At 28.2% G+C, this 27,939-nt stretch overlaps 1 protein-coding gene across 6 annotated transcripts; it reads right to left on the bottom strand.

Annotated features, from left to right (window-relative positions):
- Window positions 1-14: 14 nt before the first annotated feature.
- LOC107452983 (uncharacterized) lies at window positions 15-27,495 on the bottom strand. Of its 6 annotated transcripts, none has more exons than XR_011636959.2 (8): window positions 27,318-27,451; window positions 23,814-23,886; window positions 17,358-22,412; window positions 15,998-16,210; window positions 14,385-14,513; window positions 12,850-13,076; window positions 5,508-5,586; window positions 1,265-2,106 (listed from the first exon to the last, which is right to left on the bottom strand). XR_011636959.2 is itself a non-coding variant. In XM_087160822.1 (7 exons), the coding sequence occupies exons 2-7, from the start codon at window positions 23,832-23,834 to the stop codon at window positions 140-142; spliced, it is 5,607 nt and encodes a 1,868-aa protein (XP_087016948.1). In that variant the 5' UTR covers window positions 23,835-23,886; window positions 27,318-27,451; the 3' UTR covers window positions 15-139. The 6 variants fall into 6 exon arrangements, 4 of the variants coding, with proteins under 4 accessions (XP_087016948.1, XP_071038173.2, XP_071038174.2 ...); XR_011636960.2 differs by having other exon boundaries at window positions 16,132-16,210; XM_087160822.1 differs by lacking the exons at window positions 1,265-2,106; window positions 14,385-14,513 and adding an exon at window positions 15-151.
- Window positions 27,496-27,939: the final 444 nt, after the last annotated feature.

Genomic DNA, 27,939 nt, shown 5'->3' with positions numbered 1-27,939 from the left:
AAATTGGGCTTAGATAAAAATAAAATATATTCTAATTAAAAAAAGGAAAAAATTAGGTTTTTTTAAAATAAACTTATCGATTCATCGACGCGCTTCGGATCCATCCCCGGGGAGGCCTAAGCCAAAAAAAATGGCTAAATCAGTCAGCAACCTACAATTGAAAAAAAAATCATTAGAATGAATAAAATGGCGATCCACAGTGTCGACGCTAAAACTTAGCTCCTCCTTCTGCTTTTTCATTGGTTCCTTCCTCCACGACGTATCTAGGTACGTGAGATCGGTAAACCGTGGTGGTGCCATCTATCGAATTAAGCTAACTAGTAACGGTTGTTAAGTGAATAATTGTTTAAAAAAAACTGACTTAATTATATTAAAATTATAAAATATATTAGAAAAAAAAAATATAACTCTAAATGCCCATAGATAAAAAGAAAAAAAAGAGCCCAACATAATAATTATATAAACAATTAGCTAAAAGCTATCACAACTACCTTCAATCCAACATAACAATTACATGTTAAGTTTTTTATTCCTCTGAATAATCTAAAAAATGATAAAGTATGCCACAAAACGCCTCTAGACTATTTAATCAAAATATTCACTTTATTAGAGATGTTTTATAGGCATTAACTTTTCTTTTCAAAAATTAAACTAGTTTATTTAAAAAAAAAAAGAATACATATAAAACTTCACACGTCATTTCATAAAAATAAAAATGCTTATTTAATGTGTAAAAAAATTTTTTTATCGAACTATTTATCATAAATTTGATGCTTAATAAGCAAAAATAGAGATTTACCTTTCAAAAAAATAATAAATTGGAGGAATAGAAATAAAAGCTACAGAATCTATGTATTTTGCTCAATATTATGGAAAATTATGTTTATCCTAAATTAATTTAAATTAAAAAAAATTTGATTCTCTAATTGCCATGTCTTGACACCTTCTGTATGTTAACTTCCAGATTTCCTTTATGCAAATACTTTTTTTAAATAGCAATTGACATAGAAATCAAATTTTTAAGTAACTAGCAAATTTTTCGAGCTTGAACATAATACAGAAAAAGTGACCTAAAAATATGGATACTGCCAGTTCTTTTAATGCTGTAGAAAAACTTTACTATCATTGTCCAGAAGAAAACCATTAAGTAGCAGAACAAGAATAAAAGCTTCCATGTTATTTACTTTTAGCTATTGTTTTTTTACTTTACCTTCCAAATTTACACTAATTAAATTATTTAAAGAATAAAACTGATATAAAGACATTTTTGATGAGTAAAAATACTTTATTTTGAAAAAACAAACATTATACAAAAACATAAGGAAATATTATTGTTATTCATATACATTTTTTAATTTAAGTTTTTTCTTAAAACTAAAACAAAGTTTTTAATTGGATATATAAAATTATATGATCAAATAATTTTTTTAAAATCTATTTTATAATGTTTTTTCTTTAACAAAAATAATTTTAATTCCTTTAAAACTGAAAATAAAATCTAGTATTTACACTTTACAGAAAATAGCTAAAAATATTTTAATAATCTGTAATTTTAATGTGAAAAAATAGCAAAATAATAAGCCCAATAGTACATATATACATACAAAAAGGTGGTACCATTCTAAAGATAAATAATTTAAACAAATAATGATTATTGTTCACTATTATGTCAGAAGCAATTTGTTTGGGAGAAAAAATTTAAATGCAATATAAGTCGTAAAAATCACAAGTGAAATAAAAAGAAACGCTTAACAACCAATCAAACTTGTAAAAAAAAAACTAAGTAGATCACAATTTAATAACTTAGGTATATCACAGAAAACAATATCTTTTATGATATTTTGTTAAAAATTATTCTTAGACAGAAAATTATAATTTGCAACATAGTTATCCTAAATGTTAGGAGGCACCTTAACTAGTCTGGTTTTTCGGACAGAAAGGTAAATGATCATACACAAGAGCACCAGACTTAAATATTTCCAAACATAACCAACATAAGTGGCTTTTACAATTGAAACATTTCATGTGATTACAACCTTCAGTTTTCTCAATGATCATTTTACAGTTGGGACACTGTTTACATGATTTATTATTTTTCATCCATACCTGTTTAGAAAAAAAAATACATATTAGTGTAACTAGAATTAAGAAAACTTTATGAAAGAAATTCTCATATTTAATTACTTAAAATTAAACCAAATAGTAAAGGTTACAGTCATATTTCAAGGAGAGTGAATGGAATATTTTTATTTATCTCATCATAGAAATATTGCAAAAGAGTCATATCTTTTAATTAAGAGAACTTCATGTAAGAAATTATCTTATATTTAATTACTTAACATTAAACCAAATAGTAAAGGTTACATTCATATTTCAAGGAGAGTGAATGGAATATTTTTATTTATCTCATCATAGAAATATTGCAAGAGAGTCGCATCTTTTGGTTCTATTTGTAAACACTGCAATAAGAATTTATAATGAAAGTAAAGATTTGAGAAATTATCAGCAATAAAAGTCTTATTCTACGAATTTTTATTAATAATAATAATTTATTTTATTACAATATATTCATAATTACATTATTTAACTAGGAAGACATATTTTCAGCTCCATTTTGAAAAACAGGGGAAAAGGGGAAAACTTTTTCATTAATTTTAATAAAGATTTGAAATGATTTTATTTATAAGTATACATTAATAAAAGTCTTACTTTTATTGTATATTAAAAAGATTTTGTTGACTGTTCCCTATTCTTAAAAACATTCAACTCAAAAATAAAACATTATGACTTAATAAAAAACATAAAAAATTATTAATTAAAGCATTTTAAATTTATAAAAAAGTAAGGAGAGATATCCCCAACAAAGTGTGAAATGCAAATGCTTTGAAAAACATGTCTGCATCCAGACGTTCAAAAATATCAATGATTTCTAAATACTTAAAAGTTTCTATTTCCCAGAATCGTGCTAAGCACCACTTATATTTACTATCTCTAGATTTCTAAGAGATGCGTCAATTTCATTGTAAGAAAAACTGATATTATGAAGCCAGGAAAACTTATCCTCAATTTTATCCGTTTATAAGAATGGTAAAAGCTTATATTTGAATTAATATTTGGAGAAGTGTCTTATTGAAATGTAACACTAGCAAAGAACCAAGAAACCAATAGCCATATATATAGCATACCTGCCAACTTTTAATCCTTTCCATTATAATTTTTCCCAGTGGTATTAAAATGGAATTAAAACTTCAATTTTAAGCAAACAAATACGTTGTATTTGAGAAAACTTAAGTTGACAACCATGATAGTAACGCATATTGATATATGTGCTTAATTTTTGTGAGAATATTGGTGATCAAAATCATTTAAAAGTTAAATTTATAAAAGAAAAAATAGTATATATTTACTACTACTTTATATATGAAAATAAAATCTTCCGGAAAATCCGGAAGAGTTGGCAGGTATGATATAGCCGATAAGCGGCTATATAAACGAAAAGCCAATAGTTTAGAAACCAATTGTTGATTATGAATTCAGGAAGAGTAATGAAAAATTTCTATCATGCAACACTTTATTACAAATTAAAAAATTTGATTTTGGAAGCCACCAATCTATTGTACTTTAATTTACTAAAAAAGAAAAGGATAATCATTTTGTGTCAGAAATCATCAGTACTGGCAAAAATTGGAGGTATTAAAGCAAATATTTGATGCAAATAAATAAAAACAAATTCTTTAATATACAGGGTATCTGCTACATTTTAGATTTTCAAATTCATGACTTTCCATGACTAATTCCAACAACTTTTCATGACTTAACGAAGTTACTATTTTCTCCGACAAAGACAGAATACTAAATTTAAAAAGCATTATAATAACATTCATTGAAATGATAGGTATAATCAATACTGTAATACTCTGCATCTTCATATTTATTGATTTTAATTTTAAAAAACAGAGAAAAGAAAGAGTTGACTTTCCATGACTAATTCCAACAACTTTTCATGACTTAACGAAGTTACTATTTTCTCCGACAAAAACATAATAATAAATTTAAAAAGCATTATAATAACATTCATTGAAATGATAGGTATAACCAATACTGTAATACTCTGCATCTTCATATTTATTGATTTTAAATTTAAAAAACAGAGTAAAGAAAGAGTTGAAGCAATAAAATAGCTGAGCAAATAATTTTTTCTTCTTTTTTTGTGCAGAATTATATTCTAAAGATACTTTTCTTGTTCATCAGAAAGGAAAAAAAATACTCCTGATTTTTCTGTTCTCATTTCGGAATTAAAAAATTTTGCCAATGACTGGCTTGCTTCAGCTAGAATTTTAAATTTATAAAATAAAAAAATTAATAACAATAATAATTCTTTCCATGATTTTTTTTTAAAAAAAATAGTTAAAATCACGACATTTCATGACAAATTTTGTTCAATACCAAAAGTCATGACTTTCCAGGCGCGCAGATACCCTGAATATAATAATATGCCATGTCTTTTATTTATAGATTTTAGTTCAAAATGGCTCTTAACGAAGTCCATAACTAAAATGTTATCTAGACAATCAAGTTATTGTTTATAATGTATTTTAAAAGCAGAATTAAAAAAAAATTTCACATTAATAGTACTAATATTTCAGGAGTTACGAATGTTTTATGAATAAAAGGTGCAGTTTTATGCTCGTTTATACTAGTTTAGACTAATACTGATTTATATGACTGTAATTGCCATCTATACAACTGATGCATAGAGTCTCATGTATTTTGTTTTTATGCTGAATCTAATAAAATTCAAGTTAAGTCAATAGGAATAATTGTTTACAAAAATTTTATGGTTAAAGATATTGATCTAACTTTTATGTTTAGAGATTAAAATATTGATTTATATTAATCCAAGAATAAAAACTACTAGAGCTTTAAATTTTTTTTGAGGGGGAAAACAAAAAATACACAAGAAAAAATGCCTTACATGTCAATGAATCAATTGTCAGGTGTGTAAATAGGTATAAAACTGTATTTTAATACATAAAATCTTCTTCGATAACTTTTAAGTTGTCAGCTTCAGTGTCTCTGTTTTTTGTCTTATCCGATTTTAAGCACAAAAATACATAGGGAATACTACCTTCACATGCCTGGATAACAATGTCAGACATGCAAATGGGTATAAATAGAAAACTCTTAATTTTTATATACAACAAATGGTTCCCAAAAGATGTTCCATGAAAGCCTAGAGTACTGTGAAAGAGTTACAGAGGTAAACCAGGAATTTTCATATTTATATACATCAATAATCTATAATTTATGAACTTATCTATGTAAAATGCCAATAAAGAAAAGGTAGTAAAATATAAAGAATTTTTTTTTTCAATAACGATCTATTGAATAAATTATAAAAAAGATAAGCATTTATAAAAAATTCCATAAATATTTTTGATTGAGATGGAAATCAAAGTATTATCAGTGAAAGGATATTAAGATAAAATTAATTGCAAATAACTTACTTTTAAGGAATAGTCTTCATCCTCTTTTGAATTCTGGAAAATATCACAGTCCATGCCCTTATGGGAGAATGTTTGACAACTGTAAATAGACATGCATATAAATGTATTGAATTGTTATATTAGTAAAATAATCATAACAGAAATCACTAATGTTTAAAAATCGCAAATATATACAGTGAGTTCATGATCATGCTTATAAAAAATTCATTAGTTCATATACAATAGAAGCACATTTTTTATTTTGACCAAAATAATTTTGAAATGTTTTTTCTGAAACCTGAAAAAAAATATTGAAAATTATTTTTTATTAATACAGTAAAACCGGGATTTAATGACACTCGTGCTTTTGAAGTTTCTTCAGCTAGGTTAACTTGTGTCATGCTTTTCTTTCCAGATAGGAAAAGAAGAATGTAGTGTATGAATAATAGTAAGTATTATACTTTTACACCTACAGCAGAGATGCCAACTGCTCCAAACACGCCAAAATAATTTTAAAAAACGGCAAATAACTACAAAGTAAATTTTGCAAATATTTTACTATTTTTGCTTGCTTTTTAAAAGGTATAGCATGGCTTAAGTACTATAAAGTGGCGAATTATATAAGCCTATGAATTATTTAGAAATAGTGGTGAATAAACGTCTACAAAATTGAATTTATTAAACCAAGAATCACAATTTATAAACTACCACTTTAAAATATATATTTGCTGTCCGGAGCAAGTTGGCATCTCTGCTACAGTAAATGATTGGTGATGCAGGGTTGCCAGAGAAAAAAATGAACAAAATAATAGCTTTTAGTAGCCTAAAGCATGAAAATAGTTGCCGAAAACTATGAAAATAGTTGCATACTGTAAAAAAGTTCTGATACTTAGTGCATCCTCTAACACTATTTCCCTAAATACTGATGTAACAAATTTTAGTGCAGGAATAATAGTAAGTAATACCCTTTTATGCAGACCGATGGCGGTCGGTGATGCGTAATTACGTTGATAAGAAATGGCTTCCAGAGGTTGTGTAAGTTCTGATTGATAGCAGTCAATCATTCGGTCACATTCCTAATTTGCTTGATGCATTATTTGTAATAAAAGTGTTGTTATAAAATATGTTGAATGGATTACACAAATAACTAACACAAACCTGCATTCCCCATAAAATAAGCAAAACATACACAAGTCTTTTCTCACATTTTGTCACACGTGTACAAAAAAAGAATTGCATTTAAAGGCATTAGAAAAAATGTTCAAACAAATTTAAAGAACATGGATTAAAATTAAATTTATCTAACCGCAAATTTTTCTGAAATGAAATGATTTCTTAGAGCACAAAATTGACGCGAATGGATTGCACAAAATCAATAAGAAAATTTCACCTACGTTCAAGGCAATCTTACCAATTTGATATTGCACATCGGAACACTCAGCATATCGGAACACTCAGCATCATGGAAATACAACAGGGTTCCTACACTATTTTGAGAAAACAATATCCTGACTTCTGCAGGTTTTTCCTGACCTTTTACTACTTAGTCATAAGTATCATAGATTGAATAGGATAAATACTTATATTTTAAAGGGGAATTGCGTAATAGCACTTTATATCCCAAATTATATTCTCAGAAAACTTGTGAAACATATTTTTAATTATCATGATTAGATTAAACTTTTAGTGTGTTTTTGTAGTTAGATACGAAAACTATTTAAATAAAAAGATCAAGAAAATCTGTTGGATTATGGAAATATTATTTTATTTAATGTTAAGTGGAACCAAATGCATGAGTGTCGTCAGGATATAAAGGATTAATCAAATCTGCGAGACATGTATCAGTATCCTCAAATAATATTTACTCTTAAAACATACTAGAATAGGGGTGCACAACCTGCGGCCCGCGGGCCAAATGCGGCCCGCGAAAGCTTCTAAACACATTTAAAAAAATTTAAAAAATGGCAATTTTTAATCGCACTTTTAAGTCATCACGTTTTGACACAATCAATTTTAACAGATTCTTTAGTAAATGTACGTTTAACGCTGTTTCTTTAAGCCGATTTTATAGTAAATATAAATGATTTTTTTTAAACAGTCATTTCCGCTTTTCTACGTGATTTCGAAAATCCCGAATTTTTATTACGACGCGAGTTTCAGATCGCGAATTATTTGTGACGATTTCATCTTAAATCTAAGTGATTTTTTATCTTTTCTTTGCAATTCTTTCTCTATTTTTCAACAATTTTTTTCGGCAGTTATTGCTATGCGTTCCCACGTATTATAAAAAATTCCAATTATTCTATTACGACATGCAAATTTTAAATCATGCATTTGACACGCTTTATTCGTGCTGAGTTCAGCATAAATATATATTTTCCCACTTATTTCTATGCTTTTTCACATGATTTTGACTATCCCGTTATTTAACTATGATGTTATTACGACACGTGATTGTTAATCGCGCAATTAAATAATCACTTTTTGATACAGTATTTCGGTACAGTTTTATCGTAAATCCTAGTTATTTTTCCTTCGTTTTTATTTCCGCAACGAATATGATTTGGTCGAATGTAATCATGAATTTTGATTTGGTCAAAAACCAAATATTCGGCAAAAAAAAGAAGAAAAAATCAACTGAGTGCAGTACAATTGGGGTCAAACAGCAAAATCTTTTACTGCTACTAAACACTGAAACTAAAATTATAATGCTCAGAATAATATTTCCTGGAAAAACGTATTCATAAATTAACTCTAAAAAGAACGTTTTTGCCAATCAAGCGAAACAGAGAACATAAAAACCAATCTTAATTTTTGAAAAATTTTTTTAAAGCTGAACATCTTAGTTTTTCAATTACCAGAAAAAGCCAAGAAAAATGAATTAAGTCATCAGAAATGCTATTAAAAATTACTGCGTTATAGTGAAAGCGTATAGAAAAAGTTTTTTTTTATTTAAAGAAAATAAAAAGATAGAAAAAACGTTCTTAATTTTTAAAATGAAAAACTTATGCTGAGAATCTCAATTTAAATTTTTCTCATTGCCATAATTTTGGAAGAAAAAAAATTGCTATAAAATAAACTTTATTAGTAACTTTATTTTTAAAAAAAAATGCTGAGTCATAATAAAAATGCCTAAAAAAAGAAAAACAGAAGAAACAAATTTTTCTTAGTTCCTGAAACAAAACTTTAATACTGAGAATAACACTTTTCTATGTTACTGGTTATTTATATTACAGTACAGGGAAAGAGTGATAATAAATTAATACTATGAGACGTTCTGTTATAATAAAACGCTGGGTTATAATAAAAGCAGCAAAAAATGAAAAAAAACCCTTCTCAATTCTCAAAGTATCGAAAAAATTGTCTGATTATAATTTTTTTTAAAAAAAGTAATATTTATAAAAATTCAAAAATAAAAAATACATTTCTAAAAAATATTCTGCCGAATATTTGACTGATCATTCAACCAACTGAATTTTTCACAGAACGGCCAAATACTCGTTACATCCCTCCCTAATTTAAATGCAATGTTATTTCAACTTGAAAAATTCATAAAATGGCGGAAAACGTGAATTTTTAAACTGCTCACTGTTTGTAGTTTAGATTTAAATTTTTTGTTGCTTAAGTGATCTTTTTCGATAAAAAAAAGGAAAATGTTTACGATATAAAAAATCTAATAATTAATAAAATAAAATGACAAAGTACATTACAAAATAAGCATTGAATATTATTTTGAACTATCACAGTTTTGCTTTTATTTTAGGCTTTTGTTTAAAACCTATAAATTTTCTTCAATTAAAATATTTAATTTGGATTTATAATACTTAAATATGACTAAACTTTTTCCTATTTTCATTCTGTGGGCATTGCAGTTTTTTATTTATTTATTAGAATTTAATTCTAAAATCAGGGATGAGAGTAGTCAGAAAGTAAAAAAGAGGAAATCCAAAATATATATATATATATATATATATATATATATATATATATATATATATATATATATATATATATATATATATATATATATATATATATATATATATTATATATATATAAACAAAAATGTGACAAAAAAGTGCGATTTTTAAACTTGTGAACCATGTGAATATAAATCCCGATATGAGACTCTTAAATCACGTAAATATGAAACTCTACATCGAAATTAAAAAATGCGATATTGCAACCACAAAAACGAATCACGATATTGGATTTTAAGCTCGCGTGAATACGAATTGCTACATAGGGCTTTAAGAGCTCGTAAATACAAATTGCGATATTGGTTTTTTAAATCTCGTAAGTAAGAATCGCAATGTACAATACTTAAATATTTAAATCGCCTGAATAAGAATCGCAACGTTCAACTTTTAAATCAGGTAAATACGAAAATCGAGATTTGATAATAAAATCGCGATTTTAAAAATGCATAAATACAAAACACGATATTGGATTTTTAAATGTCGTAAATAAGAATCATATTATACGATATTTAAATAGCGTAAATAAGAATCGCAATGAGCAACTTTTAAATCAGGTAAATACGAAAATCGATGATTGATATTAAAATCGCGTGAATAAAAATCGAGATATTTGCAGAGTCTGGACTTGTGATTTCTAAAAGGCTTGTTTGTATTGTTTTTGTTTAGACATAATAAATAAAAATTCACAAGATTAATTGAATGAGCAAATAAATATTTTCACCGCAAATCCACCTCTATTTTTTCCCTCTTTTTTTGTTAGTTTTCAAGCCAGAATACAAGAAGCAGCGAGGTCTGAATTACGAAAATACGAGCTATCCTGCCGACGGATAAAAAATACGGAAAATCTTATTTTCTGTGCGTGAAATCGGAGAAAATAGCTAAGATAAGTAAAAATGCGGAAGGGTTAGCAGCTAGGGCGTAGATTGAATTTTCTGTTTATATTTGAAAATCTTAAATAAATATAATTATTTTATTTCAATGACTGAATTTTAAAAAAAAACGGGATATTTATTAAAAAAAACGAAACTTTTAGAGAATCGGAGTTTTTGATAAAAAGGCTGAAATTCGAGAGACAAAAAAAATCTCATCCCTGTATGAAGGTAAACCAGTTTTATCCCAAGGAAATGATTTTTAGAGAAACTTCAGAGGGAGGAAAAGGGACTTCAATAATTCCCCTCCGCGGAAAATTAAATTCCTCATAAAATATTTTAACTTGTGCAAAAAAAAATTTCAGCGGAAATTAGCGGGAAAAATGGAAAAATCTGAAAAAAAGCGGAAATCCGCGAATCCGCGGAAGAATCTCATCCCTGTAAAATGAATTTTCGTATTGCATGATATGATAAAAAAAAAAAAAAACATTTCTTTTCTTCAATGTTTATTTATTTTGATAAATCTATTGTTCATATAATAAAAATAGCAAGTTTTTTTTTGTAAAAAAAAAGTATAAGTTTTTTTTAATTTTCGAATGAATTCGAATAAAGGAACACTACTAAGATATTGATATCACTACGTTTATTGATAAAAAAAATGGAACGCTTATGTTTAAATAAACATTACTACATTTGTCATTAACATGTCTAAATACATGTGCGGCCCTTCGTTAGCCAACCAGCTGTGCAAGTGGCCCTTCACTCAAAAAGGTTGTGCACCCCTATACTAGAACATTTGTTGCATTAAAATATTAATTTTTAAAAATCACAATTTCACTTAAAACTGACTTTTCTTTTAAAAGATAATATTGAAATATAAAGGGGAAAAAAGTCAAAAAAAGTTAATTTTATACAAATAAAAATTCAGATAGAAAAATTATGCAACTTGTGAGAAAAATAAAATTAAAAAATATCTTCTTTTTTTTTTCAGTATTTTTAAATTTATTTCTGTAATACTGTAAGCTTCCGGAGAAACTCAGGGGCTCCTATGTTATATAATATTTCTCAACATATTTTGTTGTTTGACAATTTCTGAATCAAGAACATCCAGTTCTGTTGCAGCAGTTTTTGTCAATTTAGATTTTCTTAATTTCAAATCATCCATCTTTTCTTTTAATCGTTTTCTAGAAATTTCAGCTTTTTTATTCTTTCGTTTTTCTTTCTTTCTTTCTTTTTTTTTTTTGGCTTCTAATGCATGTCTCCATCTTGCTCTAGATCCTTTTACAGCATCTAGCATTTTTTTCATTAATGTCTATGTTTTTTATTCTATTTATAAATGAAACATAATCATACACACGCCTTTGTAAAATAATAGTCTTTTTTTAGGTTTTCAACCAATAAGCTTTTATTGATTGAAAACCCCCCTTCGACTGTTGCTTTATCATGAGAGAGGATAAGAACAATTTTTATTACCTCCCACAAATTTTCACATTTTTTTTCTCCGTGCAAATATTTCGACATTCTTTTGCTGTGGATTAAAATCTAAGAAACTCTTTTGCTCTTCTTTTTTTTCTGGCAGCATCACAAAACAGTAAAAATTCCTTTTTTGATTTTTCAGCTGTTGTTTCAGCTACTATTGTTTGTAAACCAGCTATTCACACAAAGAGCAATAATAAACCTAGCAACCCTATCAAAAATTCCCTATCATTGGATACACAGGAGGAAAATTACTAACAGGATAGGTTCTACCAGGGAAAGAGGAATGTTATTATGAAGAAATTACATATTTTGAATTGCAGAATTTTTCCTTGAAACTTTATTTTTGCCTGTCAGTCTTTGAATGAACTATAGTTTTTTTTATTTTCCTAACTTTATGAATACGTAAGAAAAAATCCTGACTTCTCAGCTTAATTTTAGAATAGCCTGACTTTTGCAGGTTTTCCTGACCGTGTAGGAACCCTGCTTTAGTCAATGCTTTGTATGCTATTTTATTTTTAAAAATAAATAAATAAATAATTTAAAAAATGGCAAAATATGAAAAATAAAATTAGAAACTTAGGCTTTCTATCATAGTTTTCAAAAGATTTCGCCTAATTCCTTAGAGAAAACTGAAATTCACATTAATTTTGAATGCTGAATTTTCATATTGGTATAAAGATAATTAACTTAAAACACATGAATGAATTGGTCCTTAAATATATTTTATTTTATAACCGTCGTTGAACAGCCGACCCAATTTCATGGGTTTACGACTACTTACGTTCAACTCCGTAGCCTTGTAGTTTTGAACCAATCCAGAAGACAAGGAAACTCCTGGATCAGTACCCCCAGAGGTTTGATTTGTTGTGGGAACATGGAGGACTTTGAGACTCGACAGATTTAACGTGCATCAGTCACCATTTACTACACGGGGAGTCTTCGGCCGGCGAGGATCGAACCCACGACCTCTTGGATATGGGCCCAGCGCCCTACCGACCAGGCTATCCCGGTCCTTAAATATAATAAAAAACTTACTATGCACAGATGTCATTTAAACAAGCAGGGCAATGGTAAATAATATCACTTTTCTTGGAAACTCGATAGACAGCACGGCAGCCTGGGGTGTGACAATAGCTGATCTGACCAGCATGAGTACTGACATGATGTTGAAGAGCTGCATTTTGAAATTCTCGTCTAAGCTTTTCATTCTCAAGAGACAAAATTTTATTGATGTCAATAAGGAAAAATGGTTGCCCACAATTCTGTAAAGAAAAATATACAATTAATATGAAATTTTAATTAGTAGCAGCTATAAATCCTTCAAAAAGTATAAAAAAAATTCTTTATTAATATAATTAGAATAAAAAATTTTCCTTATAAAACATCTTCAAAGAAAATAGATTTTAACATTTGGTTTACAGGAAGAAAAATTAAAACATCTAACTAAGTATCTATTTATAAAGTGAGGGATGACATATATTCCATTCGGTCTTCGTGCTGACATTTTTAGGCCTTATTTTTAACCTATGCAATGTCACAGTTATATTTAAAAATTCATGCAATTTAATCATGTAGAGATCGACATTGTTTGCAAATTGATGATTCATTTGAGAAATTCTCATACAAATATGATTGATTTGTTATCCAAATATGATTGCAGTATAATTTGTCGTTTTGCATATTATAGTAGCACATTTTATTAAAATAATAATCCTTTTTTAGCAAGCATCAAGTTAATCAATTAGAGTGATTCTTAGCAAAAATAAAATTTTTGAGACTCCCTATCCAACTTTCAGTAACATTTTCACTACCAAATATACCAATTGTTTTTTATACATACAATACTAATTACAATTAACTGAGTAAAATGTATACTAGTTTTTTTTTTAAAAAAAAGGATATGTTTCTCATTATTTTTTAATTAATTTATTCATTCAATCATTTTCGTTTTATTTTCTGAATTATTCACATTCTTTTATAGGCTGGCTTTCAGGAATTTTATAAGACTTTATATTTATCGGCATTCATCTTAAGGAAATATGATTAAATTTCAGCTTTAAAGATTCATATATAAAACTTATTGCATTATACAGTTTTAAAGTGAGCATAATTTATTTTAATAAATAAAATAATTCAAGATCTTTTTTCGTAAAATCAACAAAAACAAATGAGCAATTTAAAATGCACCCTACATGATAGGCATCAAATCCTATTTAAAAACATAATTTTTCTAAATTTTTTCGTAAAATCAACAAAAACAAATGAGCAATTAAAAATGCACCCTACATGATGGGCATCAAATCCTATTTAAAAACATAATTTTTCTAAATGCGCCCATTTTTAACACAGTTGCATTCTAAGATAATTAGAAAAAGTTGCATGTCTCCTGTATGTTTAAGTTACGCTATCTTTTAAATATCAATTACTGATGAACTCAAAAGTTTTTGATACTTCAAATGGGACTTAAATATATGCAAATCCATTATCGGACAAAGTTATTTTAGGTTCTAAAAGCAATTTTTTTTTTAACTCTAATGTGGAAGGAAAAAAAAAACTTGATCAATATGTACGTGTTAGGTATGACTATGCTTGAAGAGATTTTATCAAAGGTTTTAAAAGACAACAGTGGTCATCCATGTCCTGTAGCACTGAAAGCCTGGACTGGATATCAATACATGAATATCTTGGCATAAGATTGCCTGAAATAGAAAAAAATAAAGTATTAAAAGCGTAATATTATCAAGTTTTTGACCTTTTTGTATGAATATTCAATTAACACTTCAAAAATACTTAAGAGTTTCTTTATACAACTCAGCAGCAATGACATCTTAGATGTGATATTTTAAATTTTACAAAAATCAAAGATTTTTAGATGTCCTGCTTGAATAATAAATTGCCAGGCACTTGTTAAATAATGGACAAAATTCATTACTTAAAATTAATATCAATAGATGGTGCTGTGCTAATGACTTTTTTCCTCATATTTTGTTACATTTATATTCCTTATTGTGCTGTTTTTATTTAATAAATATGTTTGTTTCTCCATAGTCATATTTATTTTTGGCATCCAAATATCTTACTAGTACAATTTAATAGCAATAAAACTTACTGGAAATTTACCTTTTCTTTAATTAGATTAATTATAAGAGTAAATGCCAGGAACAGCTTCATAGTTTTTTTGTTTGGCTTACTTGGAAAGAGATTACGTATCCAAATGATATGAATGAGTACTTTGAATTAATTGATCAGCATCAATTACAAAATAATTTACTAAAAACTGACAGAATTTCAACTTATAACAGTCTCAACTTGTTAAATGTAATTTGTTTAAAAATATATAAGCATACACCCAATCTTTTGATGTTCAAATATCCATCTTAAGACAAAATCCACCAACGATCACAATGGTTTGTCTCACTCTGTTATAGGTATCATACTATCTCTTTTTCCTTGGCTAGTGTAAAATTATTGTCGAAAAAGAATAAAAACTGATAATTCTGAGTTTTTTCTCCACTACACAAATTACCCTTGAATAATGCATTTCTACTCAACTCTTTACAAATCCAAATGAATTTTTTTTTTATTCTTGAAGATGCTCTTTTCCCTTATGATGAAACTCAACCATCAAAAATGTGTGGATAAAGAAAGGAAAGTTTAATGTACCTTTTGTAATTTTGATTTTATTTTCACAAATAATCTAAATACAGATTTTTATTACTATAGTTGGTAAAATCCTTCCAAAGTACAGTCAAATACAAGATCATCTCCCAGAAAGGTGATATTTTATAATCATAACATGACCTATTATAAATTCAATACAATCATTCATTTAAAAAAAAATAATAATAATTACTAGTAATTAAAAAATTGTAATAGCTTTTTTTTTTTTTAAAATTTGTTAAATAAAATTTGGAAGAAAGAAAACATACTGAATTGAGTTGTTTATAAATTGCATAATTACATAATTTAAAATATTTCAGGAAATTCCTATAAGTTATCGTGTATCTAATAAAACAAGACCGTAGGATTAATGGTTAAAACACATTTTCAGAAAGATAACTGTCAAATTATAAAAACTGTTTAAAACTGTCCAAACTCATACTAGTCTAAGAAAAACAATTTGTCTGAATTTTGAAATTACATGAATCTTACAAATTTGTGAAAAATCAGAAACAGAATATACCTCTTGAGCACAAGTAACAGGAATAATCTTGCTTTTTAGTTGTAAAATTAGACAGGATTTGCAGAAGGAATGACCACAGTTTTCAAGTCTATAATAATCAATGTTTACAGGATCTAGACATATAGCACACATACCACATCCAACATCATCATCTGCTTTCTTTGGATTCCTTGTATAAAGCTTGGCACAAATATCTTCTAAATGCTCTTCAACCTTAAAATTTGATATTAAAAAATTAAGATAGATAATTATATAAGAGATAGCTGTTTATGTTTATCGAAGTTGCATTTTAAAATTCTAGTTCAAATATATTTTAAATAAAATATACAAGATTTTTAATACAAATATGTGATCAATGATTTCTTAAAACTTCTGAACCTTGGATTTCCAGAAACTTCTGGATCGTGGTTAGCCAAAAATCCGGAAAGCCAGATTTTTTCCGCAACACAATCATCTCTATATTATTTTCCAAACAGAATTAAAATGGTAATTTTTGGTAAGCTTTTGCAATTAAATAACTGAGTTTGATTGAAAGGAGAGGCATAACAAACTTTAATACTGTACTGACTGACTACAAATTTCAAAGAACAAGGTAGTAAGAAGAACGGCGAGTATGAAATCAAAAATTTGAAAAACCACTGAAAGAGGGAGAAAGACTAAATTGATTCAAAATGGTGTTTTTTCTTTCTTTGAGATTTTATTTCTTTTCAAGTTTTATTTTGTACATTTAAAATAATTTAAAGACAAAATTTACATATTAATTTTGGGTGTATTACGTTTTCTTTCCCCCTCATTGTGCAAATGTTTTTTGATTGAATATTAAATATGCTTGTAGTATATATTATATAAGACAAATCAAAATTAAATTTTTATGACTGTATGGAGTGACTTTAGTCACCTCATGTTATGGAGAGCAAAATACTCTCGTAAGTTTAGTTATATAAATTTTCTTCTTTAATAAAAATTCTTGTAAGTTCAAAGATGACTTTTTTATTATGCATGCTTAGCATTTTCCACTATGCACTCAACTATTCCAGCAAATACTTTTAAAAAAGTTCATTTGGGTTTTATTCAAAAAAAGGAAGTGATTGCAAGAAAACATAATTTTTTTCTATGTTATATATAAAGCACAAAAAAATTAAATCAACAAAAATTTAATAATTAAAAAACTAACTCAAAATTTAAAATAACTAAACCTTGTAAAAATTGCCTATTTTTACATTAAATTCTTTTTTTGTGTGTGTGTTTGGAACCACTAGTAACAAAATTTTTCTAAAACAATGTAAAATATATATGTAACATCTAAAATAATACCATACAGATACGTGAGAAACAAGTGAGGATAAAAAAAATAACTTACTTTATTAATGTTGCGAAATTCACCTTCAACTGTAAGATTACCAAATTTCATATCAATGTTCGCTGTTTTTAAATCAAATTTCGTGATTAGGCCATACAAATCAAATCCATATCTAGAATAAAGTTTTTTCAAAAAGCCTGGCGGTATCTGCGAGCTTTTCAGATCAAAGATCTTTGTCTTGAGTAACTTTGCTGTTTCAATGAACGAATGAATTTCTGCTTCAGCCTTATAACGCATTTCACTTTGACCATATATAAAAACAATTTTGCTATCAGAATCACATTCGATGAGAGTTTTTGTCCGAGCTTGGATTTCATCTAATTTTTTCTTACCACTATCAGTGAAGAGATAAAAATATTTTTTGTTACGGCTGCATTCTACTTTACGGGCACACACCAGACTTAAAATCTTGTTATTTATGGTTTTAAGTTTTTCAATACTTCCGCAAGAAAATTCAATAGCAACTTTATCTTCAAGAGAGTCAGACAACTTTGTTACATTAACCTTTCCTTCCTGTTTTGTGATAACACTTTGTATATCCCTCCGCAGAAAATTATATACATGCTCCTTGCATTCAACCTGTGACTGCAATATCTCCAAAATATCAACTTGAATGTTGTTAAGCTTGAGCCTACCTTTCAATTGCTGAAATGCAGTTCTTCCATCCTCATAGCACTCAAAATAAGCAAATGCTTCATAATTTTTGGAAGTAGATGTTGGGTACACAACGTTAACAGCAACTTTGTTCGGAGGAGTGAACCTACTCAGGCTCTGATGCAGCTGCTCTTTAATTTTAACAATATCATTTTCTGAAACAGCTAAAGAGTCCCGTCGATATATTTCAACACCTTTTACAAGTTCCCTTAAGAAATCGGGAAGTGCTTCAGATATTTTTTCTTGAAGCAATCTTTCGTTTGCTGATTGAGGTATATTTTTCAAGTTAAGACAGAGATCATTTTGAGAGGGTGTCACATTGATATGATTGCTATCAACATACAAAGATTTGGTAGATAATTTTCCAGAAACCAACACACGATCCTCAGCAGAGGAGAAAAATATGGAACCAGTACCTTTCGCAAGCAAACGAGGCCATTTAAACTTGAGTTTATATAAAGGCTTAGAAGATTTATTGACTTTTGGAACAATATTTTGAACCCTAACACCTTTGACATTTTTTTTATTTAAACATTTGAGAGCATTTTGGGCATCAGAAACAGTTAAATAAGTCACATTAATACTATGTTTATATTTTAAGTTTTTTTTCTCAAGAGTCTGTATTGGACCAAATTGCCTCAAAATAGATTCTAACTCACTTATCGATCTTTGGTCGATGGGCTCAATCGTGATCTCACGAAATTCTCCAGGCATTACTATATCATGAATCAATCCACCTGTCGATAAACAATAGTAATAAAATCCTTCATCCATCTTGATGACATCAGTCTCTTTTACCATTTTCTCCCTTTCCTCATTCACTATATCTTGAATAAAATTAGACACTATTTGATGAAATTTTTCCATAACGTGAACAATAATCAATCCTTTGTCTCTACAAATGTCAATTCTAAGATTTCTAATTTCAGTTAATTTTTTTAACAGATACTCAATATTATTAATTACAGAGCCTCCTTCACCTAAAATGCAATGAGACAGAATTTTTTCTCCAAAAGGTCCCAAAGTTATGGGTGGAATTTGTAGCTGTTTTAGATTTTCAACAGTATAATTACCTTTCAAAAATGCCTCGTTAACTGTTTCTTCTTTTAAGGGTGTTACATCAAGGATATAATTCTTTGAAGTTTCCATAAAAACTGTATATACAAGGAATTTAGGAGGTACTGTTCTGAGGTATTTCAATGACGAGGATGGATGAATAAATAACGATTCATTGAAGTTGGGAGACCGATACCCAAAGGAAGCATGCCCTGAATATATACATAAATTTTCAATAAAACTGCTAAAAAGAATTGTTTCAAAATTATTTTTAAAAGATAAGCTATTATATTGACTGGATACTTTAATACCGAGGTCTTGTCGCAGAGTGAATAAAATTTCTTTGACCGTCTTGCGAGCAGAGCTTAATGCTTTGAAGCTTACACAGTTTGAAACACACCAGTTAAATCGATCTGTTTGGGACACTTCCAGCCATCTTTTATAAATTTCTAAAAAAGTACATAGATCACCACTTTCTTGGCAAAAGTTTCTTTTCTTTCGATCAGATGTTTCTTTGTTGTCATTAAATCTCAAAAATATCCTTCCTGCTTCAGAAACTAGAGCCGCAATTATAGCAGCCTCATGACCCATGCCAAATTTTACACCTAATAGAATAAATTTAGCAAGTCTAGGTTCTATAGAAAGCTGAACAACTTGTTTTCCTAATTCTGTTAATTCATTCTTTTCAATCAATTCCAAAACCTCTAATGAATTGATTGATCTTGTTATGGCTTCTTTTGATGGAGATTCCACAAAATCGAAACTACTGGGTTTAATACCAAATTCATAAACTTTCAATAATGCATTAAGTAAATCTGTTTTCAGCAACTCTGGGAGAGCTCGTTCAGGCATATTTTCAAAATCTTTTTTTGAGTATAAACGATAACAGACTCCGGGTTGAGTGCGTCCAGCTCTACCTTTTCGCTGTTCAGCAGAGCTTTTATTAATTAAAGTTGGCATCAAGCAACTTTTATTTTTTTCTGGGTAAAAGATCATCTCTTTAGCCATTCCACTATCAATTACGTATTTAATTCCAGGAATAGTTAATGAAGTCTCAGCAGCGTTGGTAGCAAAAATTATTCTACGTCTATCATTAGTACTAGTTTCAAAAACAAGCATTTGATCTTTTATATCAGACTTGCCATGTAAACTCATTAGCTCTAGCATATTTTTATCAGGACACATTTCTTCAAACAATAAAATAGCTTCATCAGTTTCTGCTGGTGATGACAAAAATACAAGAATATCCCCTTTCGATTCTCTTTGGTGCACCCTAACAGCTGTTTTGACACATTCCTTTACATACATATTTTCTTTATTTACATTATGTTCTGACCAAATTATTTCAACAGGGTAAGCACGTCCAGGCACATTTATAACTGCACCATCTGGAAGATTTAAATACTTAACAAATACGGATGGATTTATAGTCGCTGATGTTATAATGATTCTCAAATCTTGCCTATACCCTAAACACTGCTTCAACAAACCAAGCAATAAATCCGTATAAAGAGTTCGCTCATGGGCTTCATCGATAATGACACACGATACTCTTTTCAGATTTCTATTTCGCAAACACTTTCTCAATAAAGCGTAATCAGTCATATAAATAATCTTAGTTGATTCGTCAAACTTCTTTTCAATTCCAACATCATATCCCACTTCTTTTCCTACTGAAGATCCTACCTGAGTACATACAAATTTAGCAATGCTGACTGCAGCTATTTTTCGTGGTTGAGTGCAAATAATAGAACCATTATCGGCAAATGAAGTTTGCAGGAGGTATTGAGTCAACTGAGTGCTTTTTCCTGACCCAGTTTCGGCAACAATAACAGATACAGGATAGTTTTTAATGGCATTGAGAATGATGTCTTTTTGAGAATATATTGGTAAGCCTCTTTCAAAAGAATTACACTCTCTACTAAAATTTAACTTAAGTTTTTTCAATTCAGTAGATCCTGACTCTGACACAGAACACTGACTTGCCAAGTCTTTAGCTTTTCTAACATAATTTTTAAAAACTGTCTCCATAGCTCTGAGAGTATCAAAAGCATCTTTTAAACTTAAATATTCCTCGTTGGGGGTGTTACCAGACTTCTGAAATTTTAACGAATTTAATTCATCTATAATTGTATCCATTTTAGCTTTATGAGTAGAAATATATTTACAGGCGAATTCATCAAAATACTTATCACATTGCTCAATTAAGACATTCTCACACAAACAAGGTCTCATCAGATGTTTCTTCACTGAACTCAGTGAGTTAATATGAAGTTTAGAAATATCCTTGTTCCTATGTTTTAATTTATAGAGTTGCCAATGAGCTTTTGAAGCATCTTCATTAGTATCAAACTGAAGAATAAAAGATTCAGCAAAATCACAACACCTAAAGACATCAAAGTTTATGGACCTTAAATGATTACTGAAAAATAACTTCCACACATCTAATTTTTTAGAATTCTCAGATACTGTGATATGTAAGAAAAATCCTATATCTTTAACTTGTGGCATTTTTGAGGCATCAATTCTTTTTTCTTCTCTAGAATTAATTCTATCAATTTCCCCGCCATACTGAGAACAGTTAGCAAGTTGTGAGCGGATATATCTCTTCTTTTGTGGAGTATGGCTCATTGAAAATTGCTCTTTTTTGCCATACATACTATTAAAATTTTTGTTGCTTAATGTAGATACAGAAGTATTTGATGAATTGCTTGAAAATTCTTTATTCATAACATTATTTGAGTCTAAGTTCACTAGGGTTTCATTTAAGCTTTCTTGAATGTAAGATTTATTGCCTTTATCATATTGTCTTAGTTTATTTTGGGGTTTACCTGGAGGAGCATTACAATCAAACACTAAATCAGACTCAGTATTTAAATTTTCTGTTGATTTAGTTAGTAAACAAACATTATCATGATCAGTCTCATGACTAAATAAATCTGGGGGAGGTAGTATATTAGGATCATTAGCCTTAGACTTCTTTAGTAAATATAATTCATATGTTCTTAATTTCTCATAAGCAGAAGCAACCTTCTTTTTGTGTCTTGGTGGCAAATCTTCAATTTCATCGGTATTAAAAAGACCAACACCTATTTTGTGGTCTCTTTGTGACACATAGCTTTCCATATCATGATATTTAAGACCTTGGCGAAATTTCTCAGTATCAGTGTCTTTTTCACAGGCTGCATAGGTTTTATTTGGTTCTGGCAAGAATGATGATACTGCAAGATGGATATGATCACTACTGGCTTCATCCTCTGTTTTAACAGCATCACTTAATGAAACAGGAAAATTTAACTCATCTCTATCCGGTAGAGCTTCCATTTCTTTAAGATTCTGCTTTGTCTAACGAAAAAAACATAGTCATGGTTAATATCCAGAAATTAGAATCCTTAAACTAATTGTAACAAACAAGAGAATCAAGACTAAAATCTTCCTAGGATAGTAAAGAAACTAGAAGTAATACAAGTGGTCTAACAATCAAGTAACTAATCTAAATACTTTTGTAAAGAAAAAATTTATATTATAAATTTCGAACAGGGGTCAATCTAAGAGTTATTGCCAAGGTCTTGTTTTCATTACCCTAGGTAAATTATTTTTGTCAAAAAGTTCAATTTGAAACAGAAGATTGTGAATTTTTCTAATATTTCCATAAAATATTAGATACGTCATAAAAAAAACTACACTAAAAATTAATTGTCATATTAAAACAAACACTTTTAAAATAATCATAAAACAAAGTAAAACCTTTTTTTCTTAATTAAAAATTATATGTATACCTATACAGAATGCTTCCAGGAGATCTAGCCAAAATCACATAGAAGTTCATGAGATCACAAACAGAGAGGGTGTGCTAATCCATGTAGCAAGCATCGATGCAATCGAGACAAAAGCTCTTACAGGGTATGCCAGATTTGAACAAAATATAAGCACTATTTAAGTACTTTTTAAGCACTCAAAAAATATTTTTAATCTTTTTCCAAAAACAAAATCATAATAAGGATGTGTGCAGTAATAAAAAAAAATTTCTATCGCATAAAGTTCCTAATTTATGAACACAAAATCAATAAAATTCTAAAATATTTTCACAAACTTTACATAATCATGATAAAATATCTAGTTTCTGATAAATATTGCAGAGAGAATTTGGAAAATCATGCATTTTTTGTAATTTAAAACGACAATAAACACAGCAGATAAAAAAAATCCCTTTTTAAAAGATGGAAAATAAAGCACTTTTTACAAACCCTGAATAAAAAAAGCGTCTTTAAGAACTTTAAAACCTGCAAATCAAAAATAAGTATCTTTAAGCGCTTTTTAAAAACGCTATGCACCTTATTTTAGCACCATCTATAGTATTACTGATATATATGCAACTAACGCCGAAATCTCTGCTTCGACCTTTCACTTTGGTGAAATTGTTTGAAACACCCAGAATATAGTAAAATAATGATGCACTATAATAATTAGTCAAATAATGAAGATAGCAGATTCAAAAAAGTGAGACTGCTTGCTTTATGAAATTAATTTCATAAATCTAATTTTTAGCAAAATGTATGAAGCAATAATGGGTCATAGTGAATTCTTTTAACAGTTTATTATTATTATTTTATTTACGTAAAAGTTGTCAAAATAATCATTAAATTCTTGGGTAATTTAAAGTTCAATTTTGATGTGTTATAAATTTGTCGTTTTAGCAAGCTTCTCTACCAACTTTTTATTTTATTTAATAATGACCAAACTTACAGCGATTTCACAAAGATACATAAAACTCGACTTGAACTTTGTTTCAGACTCTATCCAGAATTTATTATGGGGGCTGCAACAAAAAGAGCAAATAATGACTCATTGCTATCTAGAAAAGCAACATTATGATTCTAGTGCAAAAGTGATGATGCAACAAAAAGGGCAAATATTTATTCTTTGCTATCTAGAAAAGTAACATAATGTTCCTAGTGCAAAAGTGATGATTCAAAAAGTGATTAAAAATTCACATTCTGTTCAGAAGCACCCGCAGGCTGCACTACACCAGTCGGCGGGCTGCAGGTTGTGCACCAATACGTTTATTATAAATATTGGAATATTAAAAAATTATTAAAAATCAGTAGCAATAACTGCCAAAAAAAATAGTTGATATTTGAGCACATGAATTTAATTCTAAAATGCACAGTTCGAAATTTTCATGCTTAAAGACTGACAGCCTTTAAACATGAAAATTTCGAACTGTGCAACTCTGCAAATTTAGAACTGTGTGTTCGAAATTTCGAACTATTTTTTACAGCCTTAGGCTGTAAAAAATAGTAGGATAAAAACCCACATGGAACTATTTGTAGTAACAATTCCTGAAAGTGAGATTGACAAGACTTAAATGATTATAAATAATAAACATAGGCGGAATATGAGAATACTTCATATGGACCATATATAAATAAAAGTCAAGTGTATTGTAAATCCTGATGATATTTTGATTTTTTTTTTGGCAATTATTCTATAGATTTCCTCATGAGTTTTAAAATGTCATGATTTAAATGTCTAAAATGTTATTATTATCCATAAATTCTGAATTAAACCTTAGAATTATTACATATCAAGTACATAAAATGATGCTACTTATACATGAAATTTGCAAGATTCAATAACTTTGAAGAAAAAAGCGAATGATAAGAATATGTAGATTACTTTTTTGTGAGGATACGAAGCAACCTGACCTTTTTTTTTTCCTAGGGACTCAGAACTCTGTTATTTATAGTATTAAAATAAATTTCACTTGAATAACCAATTTCTTCAAGTGTAAAGTAAAACAAATATTTCCCTAATTTAAATTTATTAACACAGCACAACATTTCAAAGAATTTCTATTTTTCAAATTCTGTTAGAAATTTGTTTTTTCTTTTCTGTATTGTGATTAGTAGCAGAATCTATTCAACTTGTAGGCATCAACCCGCAGAAAAACAAGAAAAAAAAATTTCAGATGGGGACCAACTCAAAAGGTTTAACTCATAGCAATTCCCTAGAAGAGGATATTTCTGTATCATGATCTGTGGCAGAATGTCACCAAGTCATGGCAAATTCCGAGCAGTGGCCTAGGAGAAACTAAAAAAAAAAAACATCACAGAAAGGGACCAAGTCAAAGGGTATAACCCCTAGCCCACGAACGGAAAGACATCGACATGCTTTTTTTTCGTCAAATTTTACCACTTCAAAATCAATTTGGCGCAATAATTCAAGCCACAGAATTATCTCCATCTGTTGATTTAAAAGAACATCATAAATGTTTAGTTTAAACTGATTTTCAATTGATTTAAATCAACAGATTTCACAAAACAAATTCCAGTTAATTTAAGTTTGTATATAAAAGTGATTAGAGACTCTCTACTGGTGTAGATCACTGCTTGTTTCAACTATTATTAATTACTTCAAAAAATTCCACATCTGATTCTCGAAACTCAAAGTTCTTAAATTATGACAAATTGTTTTATCCTGTCCTTCATTTTTAATTCTCATAAACAAAAATATGTTTATCAATAAACAAAACATAACTTTGGTAGTACAAATTAATTAGTCAATGAAATTAGCATTATCAAATTTGAGAAGCATACAATAAACAGGGTTTGTGATTTTTTTTATTATTTTTTAAAAAAGTAAAAAAAAAATCAGATTTTTTTTTATTGAGCTACACTGTAAGAACTTTGATTTATAATTAAAAAAACTTTATAAATGTTGAATTAAAATTAAATTAATATTAAAACTATATTATAACAATATTTCAGAAGATCTAACTACTTAAAACAATTTTTCATTATAGTACATAGCTTTAAATGCATAGCAACTATTTTGAAACAAATGCATTATTGAAATTTAAAGACTAGATGAAATAGAGAATTCGAAGAATACTTTAACTATTAAAACAAAGTTTCAATTAGCAAACCATAATTTTAATTTAAAATTGTGATTTCCTTTTTTTTCTTCTCTTGATTTTTAAAATGACAAAATAAATGCAACAGGTTGCGATTGCGTTTATAAATGTAGTCAATCATCAAAAAATAAATATTTAATCTATTTATTTTTATAGTAAAATATTCATTTTTTAATCCTATATCAAAACAGGTAAGTTAAGCGGAAATTTTTTTTTAAGAATCTATGTACTCATTGGAATTTTTTTCACAAAATTTCTTTATAGAAAATCTGATCATGTCAAAGATAATGTAAACATGCACCCTGTAACCAGTTAACAACCCTACTGCTTTAAATGGACTTTGAAGGGGGGAAATGACGCTATATCATGACAAAAATATCTGAATTCGTCAGCATTTTTTTTTTTTTAATTTTTGGCATGGTTTTTTTCCTTGCATTTTTTTTTTTTTAATTTTGGGTTATTTCTTTTTAATATAAACTCAGCTTTAGAAATATAAATTTTCAACCAACAAAATATTATGTAGATTTTAATTCCATGCTTTTTCAATCAAAAGATAAAATTTCAATTATTTTCTTTTTTTTTTGGTGAAAAAAATTCATGTTTATTAATTATTTTCTACAGATATGCAAGTTCATATTAAAACAACATTGAATGTTTACTTTAATCTGTACTTTCAATTTCAATAACCAAAAGATTTTTGTAAATGTAATTTCAAAAGAGCTGGAATTCATCACACCAAGAAAGAAAGTAATTTCATTAGCTAAAATAAATTAATGCAGCATTTCATTTAAAATAAAATTTTAAAACTAAGAAAAAAAATAACAAAAGTATCAATAATTTAAAACACTTTTTTTCAACTTATCAAATCAATATATATATAAAAATCAGTTGATTTTAATGATTTTTTTAAAAAGATCATTTGATTTAAATCAACAAGCCCTGACAATAAATAGGGAGAAAATTTAAAAATGATAAAACGGTTTTCTAGAAAGAAAAAAAAAAACACCTTGAATTACCATAAAATGATAATTCATGTTTTTTTTTTTTCTAGAAGAACAGACTACATTGAACCAAAATAGGCAGGTTGTAACATAAACAGACCTCTAATAAAAACAAATCTCAAGTAACATTGATTTTATAGTAATAATAGGACAAAGCAAAGCTTTAAAATTTAACTTAAAAGAAGCACTTAAACTTAAAAACTTAACTTAAAAGAAGAGAAGCACTTGAAATACATAAAACAGTAAAACAAAATGATAAGGAAAAGTAATAGCACGTTTTGATTTTCATTGGTGTAATATCAGAAGTCAAAAATCAAACAAATTATAACTTACCAGACAAAATATATATATCAGAAGGTTTCACGTTTATGAGAAAAGTTTTTAAACTGGTACTTCAAATTAATCATAAATAAAAATGTTTCGATATCGTAAAAAGTTTTCGTAAAATTAACAATGTTTTGATTTCCATAATTCACAGAAGGAGGCCCAGCTTAAATTTCCCTCGCAATGTGATTGTAGGCTTATAAGCCTTCAAAATAGGCTTATAAGCCTTCGTCAAGTAGAAGAGGACAGATAGGAGAAACAGCACCAAGTAGTACCGCTCTCTCGCAATGTGATTCGTCAGAATTTAATGGATAATGTTTGTATAACTACTGCTAGATGGCAACCTAAACAGCTTTTTGATGCTTAAGTTCTCACAGTCTCCTATTTCACCTCTCTGAATCCATGAAAGCTACAAGCACAGTAAAAGAGCTAAAGCTCCGAAACGGACTGACAACATGGTCAACAGTCTACTCAAAATTTTGATAGACCAAAATAATTTATATATATATACAAAGAGCTCGCCGCACTTAACTATGCTCAATAATTTATATATTTATGCTGTTTACTAAAACATCGTCATTTCCAACTGAGTTAAATGAAGGCTTTTCTGATTATACTTGGAATGAACTTC

This window comes from Parasteatoda tepidariorum, chromosome 4 (assembly GCF_982258835.1).
Source record: "Parasteatoda tepidariorum strain Cologne lab strain chromosome 4, Ptep-v5.0, whole genome shotgun sequence".
Classification (NCBI taxonomy): domain Eukaryota; kingdom Metazoa; phylum Arthropoda; class Arachnida; order Araneae; family Theridiidae; genus Parasteatoda; species Parasteatoda tepidariorum.
The sequence above is the reverse complement of the archived record's forward strand: the minus strand, read 5'-3'. Positions and strand labels throughout refer to the sequence as shown.